This window comes from Anarrhichthys ocellatus, unplaced genomic scaffold, assembly GCF_004355925.1.
Source record: "Anarrhichthys ocellatus isolate YVR2014 unplaced genomic scaffold, GSC_Weel_1.0 scaffold76, whole genome shotgun sequence".
NCBI classification, from domain to species: domain Eukaryota; kingdom Metazoa; phylum Chordata; class Actinopteri; order Perciformes; family Anarhichadidae; genus Anarrhichthys; species Anarrhichthys ocellatus.
In genome coordinates, this window is record NW_022280106.1 from 38,237 (window position 1) to 58,579 (window position 20,343).

At 43.4% G+C, this 20,343-nt stretch overlaps 1 protein-coding gene across 2 annotated transcripts; it reads right to left on the bottom strand.

Annotated features, from left to right (window-relative positions):
- Positions 1–609: 609 nt before the first annotated feature.
- adgra1a (adhesion G protein-coupled receptor A1a) lies at positions 610–19,162 on the bottom strand. 2 transcript variants are annotated; one of them, XM_031873910.1, is made up of 7 exons: positions 19,081–19,162; positions 18,412–18,703; positions 8,239–8,366; positions 6,450–6,573; positions 4,939–5,090; positions 4,106–4,201; positions 610–4,017 (listed from the first exon to the last, which is right to left on the bottom strand). In XM_031873910.1, the coding sequence occupies exons 2-7, from the start codon at positions 18,412–18,414 to the stop codon at positions 2,574–2,576; spliced, it is 1,947 nt and encodes a 648-aa protein (XP_031729770.1). In that variant the 5' UTR covers positions 18,415–18,703; positions 19,081–19,162; the 3' UTR covers positions 610–2,573. The 2 variants fall into 2 exon arrangements, with proteins under 2 accessions (XP_031729770.1, XP_031729771.1); XM_031873911.1 differs by having other exon boundaries at positions 18,412–19,141.
- Positions 19,163–20,343: the final 1,181 nt, after the last annotated feature.

Here is a 20,343-nt window from a genome sequence, read left to right on the forward strand (position 1 = left end):
AATATAATTTATCTTGATTATTTTACTTCTGACTACATTTAAATTATTTGCGTTATTATTAGGCGTATTTGTCATATTCTCAGACCCATTGTAATGAACTAGTCATGTTCTACAGACGATCTGTTTGAACTTTTGTATTCGATAAAGTGGGAAAAAATGTGTTTTAAATATCAAATAAATTAAAAAAACTACTATTTCCTTTCATTCCACTGGTATAAACACTCATACTGGCGTTTTATATCGCCAGTTGGGGGTATACAACTATATTATAAATTCCATATGATTGATGGCAGAGTGTTTTGTTTTGCTGTGGTGGCAAAGACGTTAGAGGAAACACTGTATGCGTATACTTAACATACTTTTTGCAAAGCTAGGCTAATCGCCTCATGGCTTTACACCGACATCATCTAACTCAGAAGACAGTAAAGCAAGTGTATTTATAGAGAAGACAGTTTTGAGTCTGACTCATCGATTGTAACACTGAAAACTAGCCTTACCCGAACTAGGCTAGTCTGGACCACTAGGTTTCCAAATCCGGTTTAATTTCTGTTTCGTGAAAACTCTCACCTGAGAGTTTTCACGAAACAGAAATTAAACCGGATTTTTCCTGAAGTAAGCCGGGCTCAACTGGTTATGAAAACACCTCTCTGGAGGTAACATATAGAAGTTTCTGGAGTGACTTGAAAGGGGCTGCTGATGATCTTCTAAAACCTGAGTTCAAGTTTGTATGATGCTTCAAACTATATGATCTCTCAAAGCCTATTGAGAATGAGCTGTGTGTAGTTTCTCATCACAATGAAAGCTGGCACGTCTTTTGGCACTATACAAAGTTTGTGCTTTGTAGCACATTGCAGGTTTTTTTTAAAATTATTATCTTACTATAGTACATACTAGTGCAATATTTGTCAGACGAGTCTATTTGACTCCATTTGGCAGCATAGTTAAGGTGTCTCCATAGAAAATCTTTATAGGCTTCATAAATTAATCTTTATCGAGACAGATCATAACTGCAAGGATGAATCCATAATAATAAACACATATAGCAGAAAAAAACACCGCATCTGTATGTATCTACTCATGCACTGTTGCACACATAAAAACACACACACATGCTCACACTGATTCAAAAGTGTTTTCAAATGTGTAACCACTCACATTTAAATTGATATTGTGTCCAGCAATGCCATTAAAAACGTAATAACATTGACGAATATAGAACTTTTTGAAAGCGATCAAGCCAAGTATTTAAAGGTGCAATCAGTGATATTTTACTGCTTCTTTACCTCAGTGAACACAGGAGCTCCCGATTCTTCTACTTGCTGGTTGACGAACTTGTGAGTGTTTCAAATCTGTAAAGAATATTTATGTATTTTGGTTTAGTTTTTTTATGGATGATGAACAAATTATATAAATAAAATGTTAGTATAGCCTATGAGTGGACAGCACAAATTTTAAGCTGTCTTTTTTTTCAGCACTCCAATGACACTTTGAAGTGTCAACCGTCATACGTTTTTCTTTCACCCTGTTTTCGTTCTGTCTAAAATAAATATAACGTGAGCCAGTTCCCACTGCTATTTCACGGCATGACGAACTGAATAGAATTTGGTGGTCAAAGTGACACTGTGACCTCACAAAACATGTTTTGGGCCATAACTCAAGAATTTGTTTGTTAATTATGACAATTTCACACAAATGTCTTATTGGATAAAATGATGAAGTTATCTTGGACTGACATGGATGTGAACTGCAACATGACTGGTTGGTGGAGGCATACAACCGGAAGGCGGTGATTCAAGTTCATTGTCATAATCCAATAATCAGAGAAATAATCAACAGATTGATCAATTATCAAAATAGTTGCCTTTCTAAATGTCAGTATAGCTGATATCACAGCATGGCTGCTGTCCCAACTTGGTAATGATTGCTGGACAACAGTATTTATGAGCCCCAATCAACTTTCATACTTGTTAGGTTTAAGAGGTCCACGCAATCTTTGGGTCTATTCAGATTGAGTCAGACTTTCCTCCCTCTTCTGGATGAGATCTCCTATTTAAGACAACTAATTAATTCCCATTGAGTTTGGGTACTTTTTTCACTGGCCTGCTTGGGATCAGGTCTAAAGTTTTAAATCTGTGAAAACATCTAGGTTGGAGTATTCCTTGCAGCTGATCTGCATATCTTTTGACTGTAGGGGGAATGTAGAACTGATGGGGTTTCAAAACTCATGGCCTTCTTGCTGTGTCATTGCTAACTACTGAGCCACTGTGCCCCTAGAGAGCCATACAGTACTGATTGCAACTTTAAACTACATGGAGCAGAATATTCATGGAACACTACTTGAAGTTTTCTAGCGTTTGAATATTCCTTGCAAAAACGGATTAGTAACACACTTATAGAGAACTTTGTCATGAAGGGGTTCAGAAATCTCCTCAGGATACGAGGCCTCACTGAAAACTCAACCTTTGGTTCAAGGGGCAAAGCTGAAGGCATTGAGACCCAAACACTTAAAGGGGTAATTTGATTACAGGGCTGCTGGAAGGTGTGGCAAGTACAGGGACAAGTGTATAAGAAAACTATACAGTGGTTTCATTCCTCCAAGGGCCAGTCCGTATGTTTCCTGTGGCGTCTGAACCAAACAGGCCTTCTTCCTGCAAGCTCCTGTTCCGGCCGATGGTACCTCGCCGGCTGACAGTGCCGTGCTGCCGAGGCAGAGTATTTCTTGGGAAACCTTTCTGCTCCACCTCTACGCAGAGACTATCCTTTGGCTTCGACATGCAGCTGTAGGCTTCGGGGTCTTGCTGGTACTGCAAGGCGAAGGGGTCGGATTTATCACAGCAGCTCATAGTGGAGGAGTGATCGGCTGAGCTGTACATGTGCCACTGGCAGGTGTGGACCCCATGACAAGGCAGGAGGAGGCTGTGACAGGAAGTAATGCTGTCGTGCATGTTGTGTGTCCGGCTGTGACAGGAAGAGTTCTGGCGTTGCAAGCTTTGGCAGGAAGCCAGCTGCTTATCCAAGAGAGGGCTGGGGCAGGGAAGCTGGAGGTCCGGGTGTGGGCTGTTGGAAAGCAGTGGTGAGCCTTCGAGGTGGTGCACTGCGTGAGGGTTGTTCAGGTGCGAGCTGTGCCTGCTCCCGTCCATACTGGTGGAGGTCATGTGCGAGCGGTAGTCCTGGAGGCATGGACGTGGGCAGTTGAAAGAGCGTGACTTTGTTCTGTCACTAAGGCAGCCCTGTAGAGGCAGAGCGGGACGAGGGAGCTCGTCGGAGAGTGTCTGCGGACGAGGTGAGGGCAGTTGCTCGGTGAGAGGTGACATGGGGGTCGTGGTAACAGGACTCATCACGGCCACGCAGCATGGACCCATGTGATTGGTCATGGGGCTCTGGGAAGGTGGTGTCATTTTGTGGTAAGAACTCTGCACAAGGTGAGGAGAGAGCAGAGGCTGCTTGCCGGAGCATGGAGAGCTCAGGCGGCAGTGTGGCTGATGGAGCTCCTGCCTTGGGCTCTGTCCGTCCCCATCCTCGGACTTAGACTTCGACGGGCAACAAGCCCACCAGCGGTGCCATACGTCGTCACGTTTGGCACAGTGCTGGATGAGAAGGAAGAGTCCCAGAGTGACACAAAAAGCCCCATACAGGCAGCTGAATATCATATCCAGGAAATGTCCCAGTGATACAGCCAACGCTCCCAAAGCCCAGGTAGACAGGAACAAAAAGAGCGTGAAGGCTGTGGCCCGGAGCTGAGATTTAAATGAGTGCTCATTGGCCAGTACCGACACGCCTGTTGCAAATTCCCCAGCGGGCCCAGAAACTCCCCCAGTGTTGGTGTGGCAGTGATGGTTTGACTCGCTAGATGATAACTGCTGCTGCTCCTCACTCAGAACTCGCAGCTCATATTTCTTCTCTGGGTGGCATTTAAGCTGGATGTATGTGCACAAGAAGTACATGGACATGACTAAGACCAGAAGACCAATGGGTGCATAGAAACCCCCCAAGCTTGGTTCCCATGCCATCCAGCAACTGAAAAAGACACACGGAGACATAAACATGTATCCTAAAGAATAAATGAAAACATGATCGTCTACATATAATTACATTTTGTACTTACTACAAAGCGTCATCCCTGCTGCCATAGTTATCCATACCAAATGCTGCCGTAACTCCAACAATTAGGAGAGGGATTCCATCACTCACAAGATAAAATCTGCAAAAAAGGTTAAAAAATTTAAAGTATGAATTCTGGCTGGGTAACAGGTCGGGCAGAGAGACAGAAGATGATCAAGCTGATTATCTTGCTGTTAGACACTTGGCTGCCGTGACGGGAAACCCTTCAGTCTTCATGCTAAGCTAGGCTAACCACATCCCGATTAAAGCTCTGTACTTTATCCCAGAGACTTAAGTATGATATTAATCTCTCTCACTTGTCACACTGTCAGAAAGATGGCTATTAAGCGCTCCAAAGTGATGACCTATTTAAGCTCAATTTAGCAATAAAGATCAGATTTTATTTCTTTAAACTCTCATCCTATTAAAATTGAAATGAAGTACATGAAAAAATGTGAGCTTTGCTAAAATGTGCAGCAAGCTCAATCTATTAAGAGAGGTGATGGGACATGAGGCATCAACTAACAATAATAAGTGATGCAAAACTCTAATGTGATTTAGTAACTCAGATTTTAGATTAGTTCAACTTCCAATTCTTTCAAATTCAAACTCCTCATTTGACTTTGATTGTAGTCAACACATTCTCAAATTCAACTGAGAATCTTGAAAAAGAGAGACAGAGGTCCAAGGGCACTTGCATCGCTGCTATAATTCCTAATATGCTACACAGTTTAACATCTTTCAGATTAATTCACACATTGTCAATTAGTCGGATAATTAGAACATTGTTCAGCCCTGTTGTGCACATAACCACCAGCTTACTAGCTTACAGCTTACCTGAGGACAGTTGGTTTGGTGCGAGTCAGGCCCGGCCCATCTCTGTTCTGGGCCCGAAGTGGGTCTTTGGATACATCTTTACAGATATTTCTTGCAGTAAATGTCAGCCACAGCATGGTAGACAAAGAAGCATAGTGAAGCACAATGCCAACCTGACAAAGATAAAGTTGTAAACAAAGATTATTAAAAGCAATATGAGTTTGTTGTCCAAATTAGCATATGGTTGTATTAGTGTTTTGTGTACATGAATTTTGAGATAAACAGGTAATCAACATATAATAATGTTAGCTGAACAGATGTTTGTTTGTTTACATCATTTGCCACGTTTAGCTGACGTTATTGTTCAAAAAGGCCAGCAGCAGACCTTTTTCACAGAAGACTTTGTTTTCTGACTTGTCATAGTAGGAAAAGCACAAGTGTTACTCATAACCATCACATTTTGTTTGAACTGTTTATTTAGGACACTTTACTGGTTAGCTTTGTATGCCAGCCAATGTTAGCTTTGTTAGATTGTATGGGTAAATCTGTTACTACTAATAATACAGTTCATTTTTGTACACGTTTTCTTACGGTGGGTATAGCGCTGGACATGTTAATAATGAGCTTTAGGTGTCGATAAGCATATTCATTTTAAGCTTTGGACTATCGCTGAGTTCTAGTTGAACTGATAAGTCGGAATTCCAGAGTTGGAAATTTCAACTCGGACTCGGAATGAAGTCGGATTTCCAACTTGGAAAGTCTAATGACCTCAAAATCCAACATGGCTGCTCAACAGAAAAAAAAAAAAAAAAAGCTGAAGTACTGTGTTGTTTATTAGCACTTTTGTCTTATTTATTTCTCATTAAATCAGTCGTACACACAATACTGTCCAACTTCGTAATACATTGTTACCGATATCAACTGGTTTAGCTAACCTGGCAGGAGCAAAAAACATTACGTTTTTTCGAATTGTTGCACTGGAATGCGGTCAACGTGGGTGCCATGACATTCACAGCTCCAACGTCCAATTTCAAATGTGGACATTGCCTCTGTTTTCTGACTGGACATACTGTAGCTGCTGTCATCCACTAACTGCATATTTACTCATTTAGCGTACCATCAGCATGTTAACAAAGCACCACTGTGCCAGTACAACCCCACAGAGCTACTAGCATGGCTGTAGACTCTTAGTCTTGTTTGACAGTGATAAACAGTATAAATATTTCATCACACTTGGCCACTGAGACTCTGTGGTTTTATAAAGAACATTTTAACAGAATATCTAGCAAGCCTCAACAACTTTTGCTCATGGTAGTGATTTAACTTAACACTCAGTGAACATTGGCTTTCCTGTGGACATTGATGCCTCTCAGTTTTTTAAGGGATGCCTTTAGCAGCCAGTGACCTCGAAACTGCTTGACCAAGAACCGAGGGAGCTTTCAGTTCTCTTTAGATCATCAAACCGTTCCAAACATGTTTTTAAAAGTAACTAAATAACACTATGCTGAGAAAGTAGGAAAACCACAACTTACAATTTGACACACAAAAGGTAAGGTGATCTGATTGATGCCCCCGGCAAAAACTCCAAACGTCAGCCCCGTGTGAAAGAGGAAGTTGAGGAGTGTGTGCCAGCCATTCCTGCTGATGCGGATCACACTGCAAACAATGAGTTCAAAGTTAAAAAGATATGCAACCACTGCTGGGTAATCACGCTATAAACGTTGGTTGTAGAAATGAATACAGTATTGTTGTGAACTATCACACATCATCTTTGACCTTGAGAAGTATTTTGGGATAAAGCAACATTTACTTGTGTGGAGGAGCGACACAAATATAGCTGTTTTGGAAATAATACGGACTTTATTGCTAAAATTCTGGAAAAACAGCACTAATGTATAAGGATGGATCACATGAGGTGGTTTGATTGGCAGTCGGACATACGCATATTCTAATTAAAACTGTCATTTAAATAAGACGTATTATTGAAACAAAATCATATCTAATGTAGTTATGGTTGTGTATCTTTGTGTTATGGCAAATTAACACTTTTTTCTCTCAATAGCATAAGTGAACACCAACAAAAACACTTTAAATGTTAATCCGTCAATTCAAATATGAAAACTATGATTTATTTTCAATTTCACCTCAAAGGGTAACTTTGGTATTTTTCAACCTTCCCCATGTTCTTGTGTCTAAGTGACTAAGGGGTACAATACTTTTTTTAATTGGGCCAGTATTGAGGGAGAACGCTGCAGACGGCAGCCACAAAACGGGCTGTGAAGTAATCGCTCAGGGGGCAACTCCTCACCGTCAATATACATCCACTAAAAGAGCTTGTCTTGGCCACTGACAGGCTCAGATTGTTATTACAAGTATCTGTTTGGAATTGGACCCTACAGAGACATAAATATTTGTTCTTTACCTTGCTGTTTGTTATTGCGTCATGTGGCTTGATGACAACAGTGGAAGCGGGAGTGAGAGGTGGAGCGATAAGAGCTGGTGTTGTCAGAGTTTGTTTTTCGTTGGAGCCCAGAAAGTGTAGCTTAGTGTTTCCAAAAGATGTTCAATGTCATGGCTGATATTTAGAGGATTTGGACAATGTGAATGTGACGCAAGATTTCTCAGAGCGAACAGACGGACGGGATCAATAAAAATAAACTAAAATGGTTTTAGCGGACGTACATTGACGGAGAGAAGTCGCCCCGAGCGATGACATTGCAGCCCGTTTGGCGGCAGTTGCCTGCAGAGTTCTACCTCAGTACTGGACTAATTTCAAATATTGTCATCCCCATTAGACACTTAGACACAAAAACATGGGAGAATAAGGTTGTGGTTGAAAAACACCTAAGTTACCCTTTAATACACTGCCTACACTTAGTAGTGTACACTTATGTACACTAAAAGAACAATTGTCCATTCTTGCTGTCCCTACTGGTCCTGAAGGTGAACCCTCACTCATGCGACTCCGCTGTAAGAGATGGGGATCACAATCCACAGTCCTTGTTCCATGCTACAATGAATTCCCAAGTTCAGCTGAAGCTAATATGACATTTAAGCAGTCTAGGAGACGGCGCGTTCAGACCGAAAACAGTACTGTTTTCGGAATAACCTCCCTGCTATTCGTTGGGACCTTTAAATCCAAACTCTAGTCATCTAGTCATGTTCATCTTCTCTTTTTCTCCCTAGTTTCTCCTCCTTGTCCTGACTCTCGTATCAATCGGCCTTTTCCGTGCCGGATCATCAGCCACCCTGGGACCCCTCACGGGCGTAAACCAGTGCAGAAAAAATGTGAAGCCATCCTTCACTAAATGTTCTTCTCACCTGTGGTGTACAACGTAGGTCATGATGGAGACAAGCAGACAGAGCAGCATGACTGCTGTGCAGGCATACACCACTGGATGCAGGTAGTCCCCGGGGTACGGTGGGAAGGACAGCACTCTCTTTAAATCCTGCAGAAGTGTACAAATAGAAGAGCCACAAGAATGAATAATGAAAAAGAGCACATGCAGAGATGTACGCCCTCGTTCAATGAAAAAAACAATGCAGTGTGATTTGAACCGCTTTCGTGTTGCCAAAAGTTATCTGTCCAGATGGTCCTGTTTTGATCAAAGCCAATTGGGACTTGTGTGTAGGTGCAATTGTCTTCCTACGTTATTTGGATTAAAGGAGAAGTTCAGCATTTTGAGAAAAAGATATGCTTTCTTTTCGAATGTTCGATGTTTAGATCAATATCAATCTCATGTCTGCGTTAATTACAGAGCTGGAGTCAGGACCCGATTAGCCTAGTTTAGCATTAAGTCTCCAAGTAAAATTACACCTACCAACACCACTAAAGCTCACTGTTTAACATGTTGTGTCTGGTTTATTTATTCTGTATACAAATAGAAATATGTTATGCGAGTCATATGTTAGAACTATATCTTCATGAACAACAGTTTGTTCCATTCAACCATTTCTTCTCCGCTATAGTGCAGGTTGCCAGATGCCATTGGTGAGCACGTTCAAGCATGTTAGCAGTAAACCTGCCAACCTCACTGTGACGACAGCGCTGCGTTCATGTCAGATGAGGGTTCCCATTTGCAACTTAACAAGTTTCCGACTTGTAAATGGCGCATGTGTCGACAATGACATCCAAGTCATGACTGGGAAACCTGGATTTTTGTGAGAGCTTTGATATATCTGACTTGGCACTTCATAGTTTGGAAGTACCTGAAAGCCAAACAATATGGACACCTCACATCGAGTCTGTCTTTCAAGCTGATTAACACTGAAGGTAATGGAGATATTGCTTGGTATATTTAATCACCACACCATCAACTCTGCAAATATACAACCATCTTGAGTTAACCAATGATGGGAACGTTGGCAAGTTGCAAACATGGGAATCTTTCAAGCAGCGCAAAACTCAAGGAAGCTTCATGCTGTCACTTCAACCAGCTGCTGCTTTCCCATTTTTGTTTGTACAGTTAAAACAAACATAAGATAATGTGTAACCTGTGACCTTAAAAGGTGTTGGAAGGTGTATTTTTTAACTTTGGACTGTTTCCCCCGTTGAGTCTTTATGCTAACGTCCTGACTATAGCTCCAAACTTGACTCACAGATGAAATGAATATCAATCTTCTAGTCACTCTCAACAAGAAAGCCCATTCCTAAATGTTGAACCACAGATTTAACTATAAAGAAAGGAATCTCTGTAATGTCTGTGTGTGTGTGTGTGTGTGTGTGTGTGTGTGTGTGTGTGTGTGTGTGTGTGTGTGTGTGTGTGTGTGAACCGCTCATTAGGACTCATCAGGACCCAAGGGAGCGCCTTGTCCAATTTGGTACAATTTGGAAACGCGACACAATTAATAAACTTTGAATAAATAAGAGAACAGCACTCTGCCTGCTGGACAGTATCGTTACAACCAAACTCTTCTTCACTTCCCTGGAGTCAACGAGCGCTGAGCGGTTCTTCCCCCCTCCGACACCGCTCCATGCGGCCTGCGCTCCGAATGGGCCCTGCTCCATGTCTCCAGTTTCTAACCCTGATGCCAACATGCTGTTACTGGCAAAGCACTTTACTGTAAGATTGCTTCTAAAAGAAGACACTCCCGGTTCCCCTATGCAGATGCTAACATGATCTATGCTAACATCCAGGCTTATGCTAGTCGGGATGACTGAATGAAGCCATGCCGTTAATTCAGTTTTATGTTGCGATACTCCTCCGAGTACCCGAGTATCTTTCACCAGAGATGAGCTCATGAACATCAGGGGTACAACTCCAGCGGACTTAGTTCCAACTTTTCTGCTAACTTCTGTGGAATTACTGGACATTCTAGTCAAAGGTGCGCTCACCTTAGCCCATGCAGTGAAACGCCGTAGGAGAGGGAAACGGGCCGGAGCGCTGGTGCGTCTTCGCACACGTGGATTTCGCCAGTGGCAGGCCGTCAGGGCCTGCAAGGCCTGCTCTGCTGGCCTAAACAGAATCACAAAGCTATATCTATTTTATAATTTAATAATTTTTCTTAAATACACTACATGTATTATAATTTATAAAAATATTTTTCCCATTATCTTATTTTCTCATTGCACAGCTACTGTCTTCCTCAGTTGCTCTGCTTCCAGTGTAGCTTGTTTTAAGTAGAGCTTTTATCAGATCAGATTTCACCTGTGTCTCTAGGTAAGAACAGAGGCAGAGGCCTGCACACTCTCACCTGCAGCCAGTGCAGATTAAAGTAAATGGGGACGATATTGTTGATTGTCATAGTGTTCAACCAATCAGATCTTTAGTTTGACATGTTGGGCGTATTCTTTGACTATCAGAGCCTGCGCGCCGGCCTATAATGACGTCAGCATTACATGCCGCTCAGTGTCCATGTGTAGCTTTGCCAGAGTGTGCTGTGATTGGTCAGTGGGCGAGCACGTGACTATCGTGAAACGAAACTTAACAGCCAGCAGAGGCTGATGGCAGTGAATCACATCACGTGATGCAGCTCAACCAATCAAATATGGGCATTCTGACTAAGTGATATGTACCACACACCATGACACAAGGTGCTGAGACGAGGAAAGACATTGCAGAGCAGTACGTTCAATGGTCGAGTTGTGAAAGTACAATCCTAAGACAATCTCTTTGGGCTTGTCATTAAGGAGTGATGGTGGGTCCCACAGCCAGACCAGCTGAGAACCACTGTCCTCCATGAGCTCAGAAAACATTATATTTTCCTGAATATGAGCTTCTGCATTTTCCAAACGCTCTAGTACTTTTCAAACATATTGTAAGTCTCGTACGTACATAGATACGTACATTTACTACGTACATAGTTACAGCCTTAGAAACTAATAACTGTGGCGCCATCATGTGGTTATAAGGAGGTATTTCAGCTGCAGGACAACAGTGAAGGCCTAGGTATAAAATGCACGGCCCGCCACTGGATTTCGCACACCGCTGCATATTTCTCTCAAACATCCGCTCACTGTGCAACAAACTGGACGAACTTCAGCTACTGGTGGGGAAAGACAGAGACTTTTCTTCATCTTCCGTTTTGTGCTTCACTGAGACATGGCTCTGTGGATCGATACCCGACTCTGCGCTCCAGCTGGCCGGCTTCCAACTGTTCAGAGGGGATCGCGACACGGAGCTCTCCGGCAAATCGAAAGGTGGAGGAACAGTGGCTGGTGCAACGATGCAACAGTGATTCTACAGCACTGTTCTCCTGATCTGGAATCTTTTATCATAAACTGCAAACCCTTCTACTCCCCCCGTGAGTTCGCTTCATTCATACTGGTCGGTGTTTACATGCCGCCGCAGAGCAACGTGTGGAGCGGACCTACCCGGACTCTTTAGTTATTGTCCTTGGTGACTTTAACAAAGGAAACCTCAGCCATGAACTCCCCAAATACAGACAGTCTATTAACTGCCCTACCAGAGAGGAGAACATTCTGGACCACTTTTACACCACAATCAGTGGGTCCTATCCCTTGTGCTGCACTGGGTCTCTCTGACCACGTCATGGTCCATCTGATTCCTGCATACAGGCAGAAATTAAAGCTCTGTAAACCTGTGATGAGGAAATTCAAGAAGTGGACCAGTGAAGCTATGGAGGATCTACGGGCGTGCTTGGACTGTACAGACTGGGATGTTTTCAGGACTGCTACCAACAGTCTGGATGAGTACACAGAGCCTGTGACTTCATATATCAGCTTCTGTGAGGACAGCTGTGTTCCATCAAGCACCAGGGTGAGTTATGACAACGACAAACCCTGGTTTACAGCAGAACTCAGACAGCTAAGACTGCAAAAGGATCAGGCATTTAGGAGTGGGGACAAAGACTTGTATAAAGAGTCAAAGTACAGGTTTAGTAAGGCGGTGAAAGACGCTAAACGACTGTACTCGGAGAAACTGCAACACCAGCTCTCAGCAAATGACTCTGCTTCTGTCTGGAGAGGCCTCAGACAGATCACCAACTACAAGCCAAAAGCTTCACACTCCATGAACGACCTCCGCCTGGCAGACGAGCTGAACGAGTTCTACTGTCGCTTTGATAGACAATGGGACAGCCCTGACTCCATCCCCCACAGCTCCATCAACCAGCCCCAGACCACCAGGTCCCCCTCCCCCAGCCCAGCAGGACCCCTTGCCTCTGTATCACCCATCCCAGTGGTCCCCCCCCCTCCCCAGTGATGACTCTCTCTATTCTGGAGAGAGACCTTAACAGGCTTTTTAAAAAACAAAACCCCCGCAAAGCAGCCGGCCCAGACTCTGTCTCCCCCTCCACCCTGAAGCATTGTGCTGATCAGCTGTCTGTTTACAGACATCTTCAACACCTCCCTGGAGACATGCCACGTACTAGCCTGCTTCAAGGCCTCCATCATCATCCCCGTCCCCATAAAACCAAGGATCACAGGACTTAATGACTACAGGCCCGTCGCCCTGACCTCTGTGGTCATGAAGTCTTTTGAGCGCCTTGTCCTGTCCCACCTTAAAACCCTCACCGACCCACTCCTGGACCCCCTGCAGTTCGCCTACAGAGCCAACAGGTCTGTGGACGATGCAGTCAACTTGGCCCTTCATTTCATCCTCCAGCATCTGGACTCCCCAGGAACCTACACCAGGATCCTGTTTGTGGACTTCGGCTCTGCCTTCAACACCATCATCCCATCTTTGCTGCATGACAAGCTCTCCCAGCTGCACGTGCCAGACTCCACCTGCAAGTGGATCACAGACTTCCTGTCTGACAGGAAGCAGCACGTCAAGCTGGGAAAACACGTCTCTGCCTCCATCCATCAGCACCGGTTCCCCCCAAGGCTGCGTTCTTTCCCCTCTGCTCTTCTCCCTGTATACCAACAGCTGCACCTCCAGTCACCAGTCCGTCAAGCTCCTGAAGTTCGCGGATGACACCACCCTCATTGGACTCATCTCTGGTGGGTATGAGTCCGCCTACAGGTAGGAGACTGACCATCTGATGACCTGGTGCGGACTGAACAACTTAGAGCTCAACGCTCTAAAGACAGTGGAGATGGTTGTGGATTTCCGGAAGAATGCAGCCCCACCAGCCCCTATCACCCTGTGTGACTCCCCCGTCGACGCGGGGGAGTCCTTCTGCTTCCTGGGCTCCATCATATCCCAGGACCTCAAGTGGGAGCTGAACATCAGCTCTATCACAAAGAAGGCTCAGCAGAGGATGTACTTCCTGAGGCAGCTGAAGAAATTCAACCTGCCAAAGACAATGATGGTGCACTTCTACACAGCCATCATTGAGTCCATCCTCTGCTCCTCCATCACAGTCTGGTACGCTGCAACCACTGCCAAGGACAAGGGCAGGCTGCAGCGCATCATTCGCTCTGCCGAGAGGGTGATGGGCTGCAATCTGCCGTCCCTCCAGGACTTGTTCGCTTCAAGGACCCTGAAGCGAGCAAGAAAGATTGTTGCCGACCCCTCTCACACTGGACAAAAACTGTTCGTGCCCCTCCCATCTGGCAGGAGGGTGAGGTCCATCAGGACCAAGACCTCATGCCACATAAACAGCTTCTTTCCATCCGCAGTCGGGCTCATTAACAGAGCCCGGGACCCCCACTGACTCTGTCATCCCCAGGACAAATTCCTACCAGTCACTCCCCTGCATCCCTTCTATTACACTCAACACCTTTACACTACACTTATATCTCACTTGTCTATAGTCCTGTTATCCGTTTGTTGTTTACAGTCCTGTTATCTGTTCGTTTGTGCACTTTATTTTATATTTCAACTTTATTTTATATCTTACTTTATTTTTATACCTCTCTGTAAATTTGAATAGGTTTCTACTTGCACTGATTGTTGTTGATTGTTAAATGTTTGCACCTCCCGTCATGTCAAATTCCTTGTATGTTCAACATACCATGGCAATAAACGGTTCTGATTCTGAGCCTGCACAGTTGCTGCTGGAGGTCGGACTGTGCTGCATGTTTCCAAAACCCTGCACTACGGTGGCTGAGAAGTGTTGAACGAATGCAAAAGCCACAACGCAAACGCAAAAGGGTTTTTGACTACGAAATGGGCCGACTCTTATTGCCGGCATTTGCATTGGGCTTTTGCACCCCCCCCAATGCATTGTAGTGTAATGTAAATGTAAATCATTATAACTATATTGATTGCATTATTGCAGCAAACCCTCTCAGCTTGCCGTAGATCTAAGTGGGAGAAGTCATCATACTGCTTACTGTTGCTGTAGTGTTGCCAAACTGCACTGACATCACTGTCTTAAAATAACTCGGTGCACATCATTAAACATGTAAAACACTGTAGTAGGGGTTTCAGTGTCTCCTGAAATGTGAAATCAAATTAACTAAAATGGCACATTATCAGACCACGTTTTTGGAAGCTGTATGTTTGATATGACACTATTCCAATATTCCATATTTGAGAGGGGTAATGTAAACACAATTTTCGGTTTAGATATTCGGAATTAAGCCTTATTCCGAATGTAGCATTTTCCAATCAAGACATGGGATATGCTGATATTAGTCAGGGGAGCAACAGTTGGACAATGAAGGAAATTTAAGATATTTAATATCTTCCAATAAAAGGCTTCACTATAGGACATATGGGGCAGGACACGTAGCCTTATATGGTGTTATTGGGGTGTTGATTATGCAAATGTGCATGTACTCTTAGTGGATTCATCATGTTTACGCTGGGCGTTTGCACAGTTATCTGAAGTTAGGAGCGTTTCCTTAATCTGATGTGGTGCACTGGTACGAGCCCACCTTACTGAAAAAAAGAGAAAGATAAGAATACAAAAATGTTTTTAGGCGAGGTCCATTGCTTTTACCGGATTAAGGGCAAAAACTGGAATATTTTGAGCATGCAAACATAGTCATAGACATAGTCAGAGCTGGTCTACTAAATGAGTGGTAAACTCATCAACAAAAGCGGCCAAAACTGACAATGGACTTCAAAACACATACTGTCACACCACAGTGCCACGCTAATGTACCGATGACAATCGTCATTGCTTAAATCTCTGTGAGCTGACAAAAAGCCTCGAACTGGCCATTTGCATTGCAGCGGATGAACACGATGTCACTTATGCATATCGCCGCGGTCACCGCCACAACCAATCAGCATCTGCCACCATACATTTACATGAGAGGGGGGGGGAGACAGGCAACACAGTGGTACATAGCTGTCGTGCAATCAACTGCAGCGATTCACAAAGAATCAGATTTTTAATATTATAGACTCATCTTGATGCCGGGTGATGTCCCTTCACACTGTGTCTTTCTGGACTGTCCCATACTGATGTTAACAACTGTGCTACAAATGTGGGGGACATCTTTGGCCGTCGATTTCAAATGGGGGCACAAAAACATGAGACTGATATCAATCCTCGAATCTCTCTCTTGGTGAGAAAGTGCATAAACACTTTCTCAAAAATGTTAAACTACTCCTTTAATGTGCACTTTTAATTGACACTTCTAATGACACATTTAGTCCCTTTTGGGCGATAACACATCCATGAGGATACCAACAAGTCCATCTTATGAAACGACAAATCACTGCACTTGCATTACTATTATTTCAGCTCAGATGACTTGGCTGCAGAGGCAGGAAGTGTGGAGGAGGCCTAAAGAAAGTGACTCACATACAGTAAGTGATGTGCATCTCCTGGACAGGTCTAGCATTCCCTCCGTGTTAAAAGGCAAAACGTGCCTTCAAACAACAGTTAGGCCTTCTCCTTTCTTTCACTGGGACACACTCCTGCGTGTGCATAATTCAAGCTGAAGATTCCTGTGGAGGCAGGAATCAAGAGCTAACTTGGCTCCGTCTTCATGACAGCGTCAACTCGCTTTTCCTTTGTGTTCCAAGGCCTTGTATTTTAGAGACACTGTCATGTCTTCCTCCTCTCATCTCCTTCTCTCTCTCTCTCTGGGACAGCATGCTCTCTCATCACGCTCCACTGAGCAACCCATCTATTAGACAGAGCATGACTGATTAAATCCTTTGCGGATCCCATAAAAATGAAAAAAAAAAAAAAAAACACAGGCGTGTACATGCAGCAGCAGCACTGATCTGGGCACACTACGCTCCACTTATCTCAGATGACAGAACCACGAGCTGTGTCATGAGCCAAGATTTTGTAATTAGGCATCTTTTGTTCTGAGTCTGTGCTTATGTGAAAACATGTTTTTTTTGTTTTTTTCAGAGCATTAGAGCTACTCATCAGCTTAGACCAGTTCCAGGGACTTTAGATACAAGTTACAAGACACAAAATCTAATTTTCTTCGAAATTACATTTGATGGGTCGGGATCGGAAGCATTTGTCTCTTGTGTTTTCTTTACGCTGTTTACGTTTCTGTGAGATGTACGTGCTAAATCAAGCACTCTTAAGGATTACCAGTCCTAAGTGTATCGGACACGTTTGATTCGTGTAAAAGATGTCCTGAGCCAATAGGCTGGATGTATTTGGGGTTGAAGACATTCTTTAATTGATTGGTAATGTCTAGTCTAAAGCCTGATTTTGTTTTGAATCGAGCTATACCAGCAGTCAAAAACACCACTATGTATTTCCGCTATTTCTCTGCTTCCTAACAAGTGGTCTTCATCGGACTTGATCCACAGTGGCTCAGTGGAAATCCTACCAGAACCCAACATACATAATTGGATTTTCCGGGGGTAAAAGCACCCAATCCAAAAGGGAAACAAGAATAAATAGACCCTAATTGAGAATGACCCAAACAGAGGGAGAACATCAACACTGGTTGGTACGAGCCGAGTGGACCTTAGAAGATAAGGCTGGATGGCTAACCAGGCCCAGCTAGCAACTGACCAGGGAGCCCCAGACTAATACGAAACCCGAAAACCTTGTTTAGACTCCCACATGGACCGCTGCATGACACTACGGACGAGTCTGCTTGGAGGAAGCATTCCACACATGCACAGAAGATCACAACAGTACCACTTGTAGCCTAGTGGCCCGCGTAGACAAATTCAGAGAAGTCCCAACAAGTCTGTACGGTCAAATACATGAATGTCTGAACCAAATTTCATTACAATTAATTCTATAATCGTTGAGATATTTCACTAAAAACTTATCTTGTCAACATCATGGTGGTTTGGCTCGAACACCAGAAACTGGCCTACTACAACCACCACAACAACAACCACATTAATAACTAATGGACAGAAGTTTGGAGAGACAGGGAGGGTAGCAGGTAGCTCATTTTTTGCCTCAGGTCCCCCTTGTGGGTTAATCCGGCCCTGCTTGAAGACCTTCCATTCCTAACATGCAGCTTTGCAAGCAGGTTGCCACCCTGAGCAAACAGCAGGCAGTCTCAAAGAGCAGAGTATATGGCTTAAAAACAAACAAAAAACGTCCATTTGCCCTCTTTCCCAGTGACATTTTGCAGATTTGCCACTGCTGTTAGTATTTCCATTACTAATACATGATGGGAGAGTGCGTGGATAAAAGGATAAAAACATCTTTACATGTACATATTGTACATAATCATACATCTGTTCAGTATTTATTTCTCTGCACTAATTGCATAGTTTGCAACTTACAGACATATTATTTTGTACTTAATTGTTGGTGATTTATCTTTTTTTATATTATATTCCTATAAACATCTGTTTTGTCACTACTTGAGTACATAACAGTCCTGTCTGTTATCTACCTTTACCTGTGCAGCTTTACTGTCCTTGTTCCTATAGCTGTTATTACTATTTCTGTGTGAGAGAGTTGAAGAAACAAATATGTGCATACATACTTGGCCAATACAAGTAGGTATGTGTTTTTTCTGCCTTTACTCCATCGAAACTTAACAAACCCACCTCTGGATCTGAATCAGTCTTAAACCTGTATCAGTACCACACCGGGAGTCAAGTTGCCTTAATTTGGATAAGATGCGTTTTCTGTAAAATGTCGTCAGTTACTAGTACACTCATAGATTGGCAGCCATAAGCAGAAGACTCATGATTAATGAAGGCCAACCATTAGGGCTGATACCATAATGAATAAAAAGCATCTTACCATTAGCTTTAGTGGAGTTACAATTGAGTTGTGAAGCTCTGGTCTCTCCTGGAGGCCCCTGCCCGGCCAATCCTCTCTACCCTGCGCCCCCTGGCTCCATGAGAGGATTTTGATTGAAGTTGCTCATTTTTTTCCCCTCCCAACACTCCCGGTGCGCAGCAGAGGACGGTCCGATCACAGGAGTTCGTCCAGCGGGCAGGCGCTTCTCCTCCAGCTCGGCGACTCCGGGAGCGGCGCTGACGCTGACGCGCGGCCACGGCCTCCCGGTCCCGACTCCATCTGCACGGCAGCGCTGAATCGGGGAAAGAAGCAGAGGATTCATCTGCCATCTGTGCGGTTAGAACACTTCCGGCTGATTGACACAGGAGTGTGGGCGGTCGGGGAAGATGATCGATCACGTTCTGGGTACACCGAGACTATATTTTAAAGTGACGCGTTATATTTTAATGGTGACGACAAGGAAGGGATGGAAGTGTCATGGTCACAGTTTGTCCCACAGTTTGCTTATCATTTATTTGGTGTGGACTGTGAGTTTGCGCACTCACTGTGATCTTGATTGGACAATAATTCCGTTTTTTTCCTTCTTTCTGCAGATCCGTTAATGGAACAAGAAATAACGCATGCGCATATAGCAACGATATTTAATGAAAAAGCGAAGGGCTGAGTTACCTACGGCGGCGTCCTCTCCTCTCAGCTGAGCGGTGAATCCGGTCCCTCTTCGACTCAGCTCAGCGAAGATAGTGGCTGCGCTCGGTTTGCCTGTAACGATGTGCCGCATGTTACGTAGAGCAGGGGCGGGGAGACCCGGTTTAAATAAAGTGCAGGCGGCACTCGAGGCGGAGGAGGGTGTGACGTTTCCTTCTTACAGTCAAACAGCTGGAGGTTGTGGAAGCTCTGGTAACGAATCTTTTTGTTGTGAGATATATAATTATATATGGATCTATGAAGAAAATATGTTGCCTCGTAAAATAGCTTGTTTTTTCCCGTCCATCCAAAGCACTTTATGGTTCCCTTAATAGATCAGCTTAAGCTAAGTTAAATCTCTTTCAAACATGCTTCGTAATAGTCTTTGATGTCAATTCAAACCAGATTGTTTTTAGTTTAGAGGGTCATTTTGTTTCATATTTATTGTCATTAATTCCTACCCAAGGTCGTCCTTGTTGCCAGTTTTTGATACATTTTGTAAAAAGAAAGAAAATTAAGTTGAATAAAATCTTAAGTAAAGAGGTAATAATGAAACACCAAAGTATGGTGTACATTGTGTACCTTGTTATTTGCAGGTGCCTTCATCATTTCAAGTGTTGATTGTAACATGAAATATAAATATATATCTTTATCTTTGTAATGTAGGCTATATTGGCAAATCTCTGACTTATGCAGAATTGTGTCGATACTTAAACATTATTCTCCAATTATAATTCAAAAAGACTCACCTTATGCCTGTTTTTGATTTTCTTTTTTCTGGAAAATGATCGTTACCAATATGATACATTTTCCAGCCATACGTCTGCCACCTGCCATAGACTGTATATAAGAAGCATTAGGCCTGATAGAGCAGCTGTCAGAGAGTCACACTGACTCTTTCTATCAGCTGTATAAGAGACACTTTAAACTGTAATCATTGTATATGACGCTCACACACGTTTATTTCACATACAGCCACATAAAGAACATGTATTGGTCCTGTTGGTTTGTTTGTCTGCTGTTTAACAGACTTGAAAGTGATTTTTGATGTGATAGCACCACCACGTGGCTGATTATATAATATTTATATTTTGGCTCATCATAATCAGACAGCTCTTCAATTCATCAGGAAGGCCACTTAATTTCTGAGAAAGGGATGCAGGGTGTCAAGAACAAAATCAATTAATATAAAATGTATTAACAACTGCCTAATCAATGGATTACTTTAAGAATTATTTGTGGTGATAT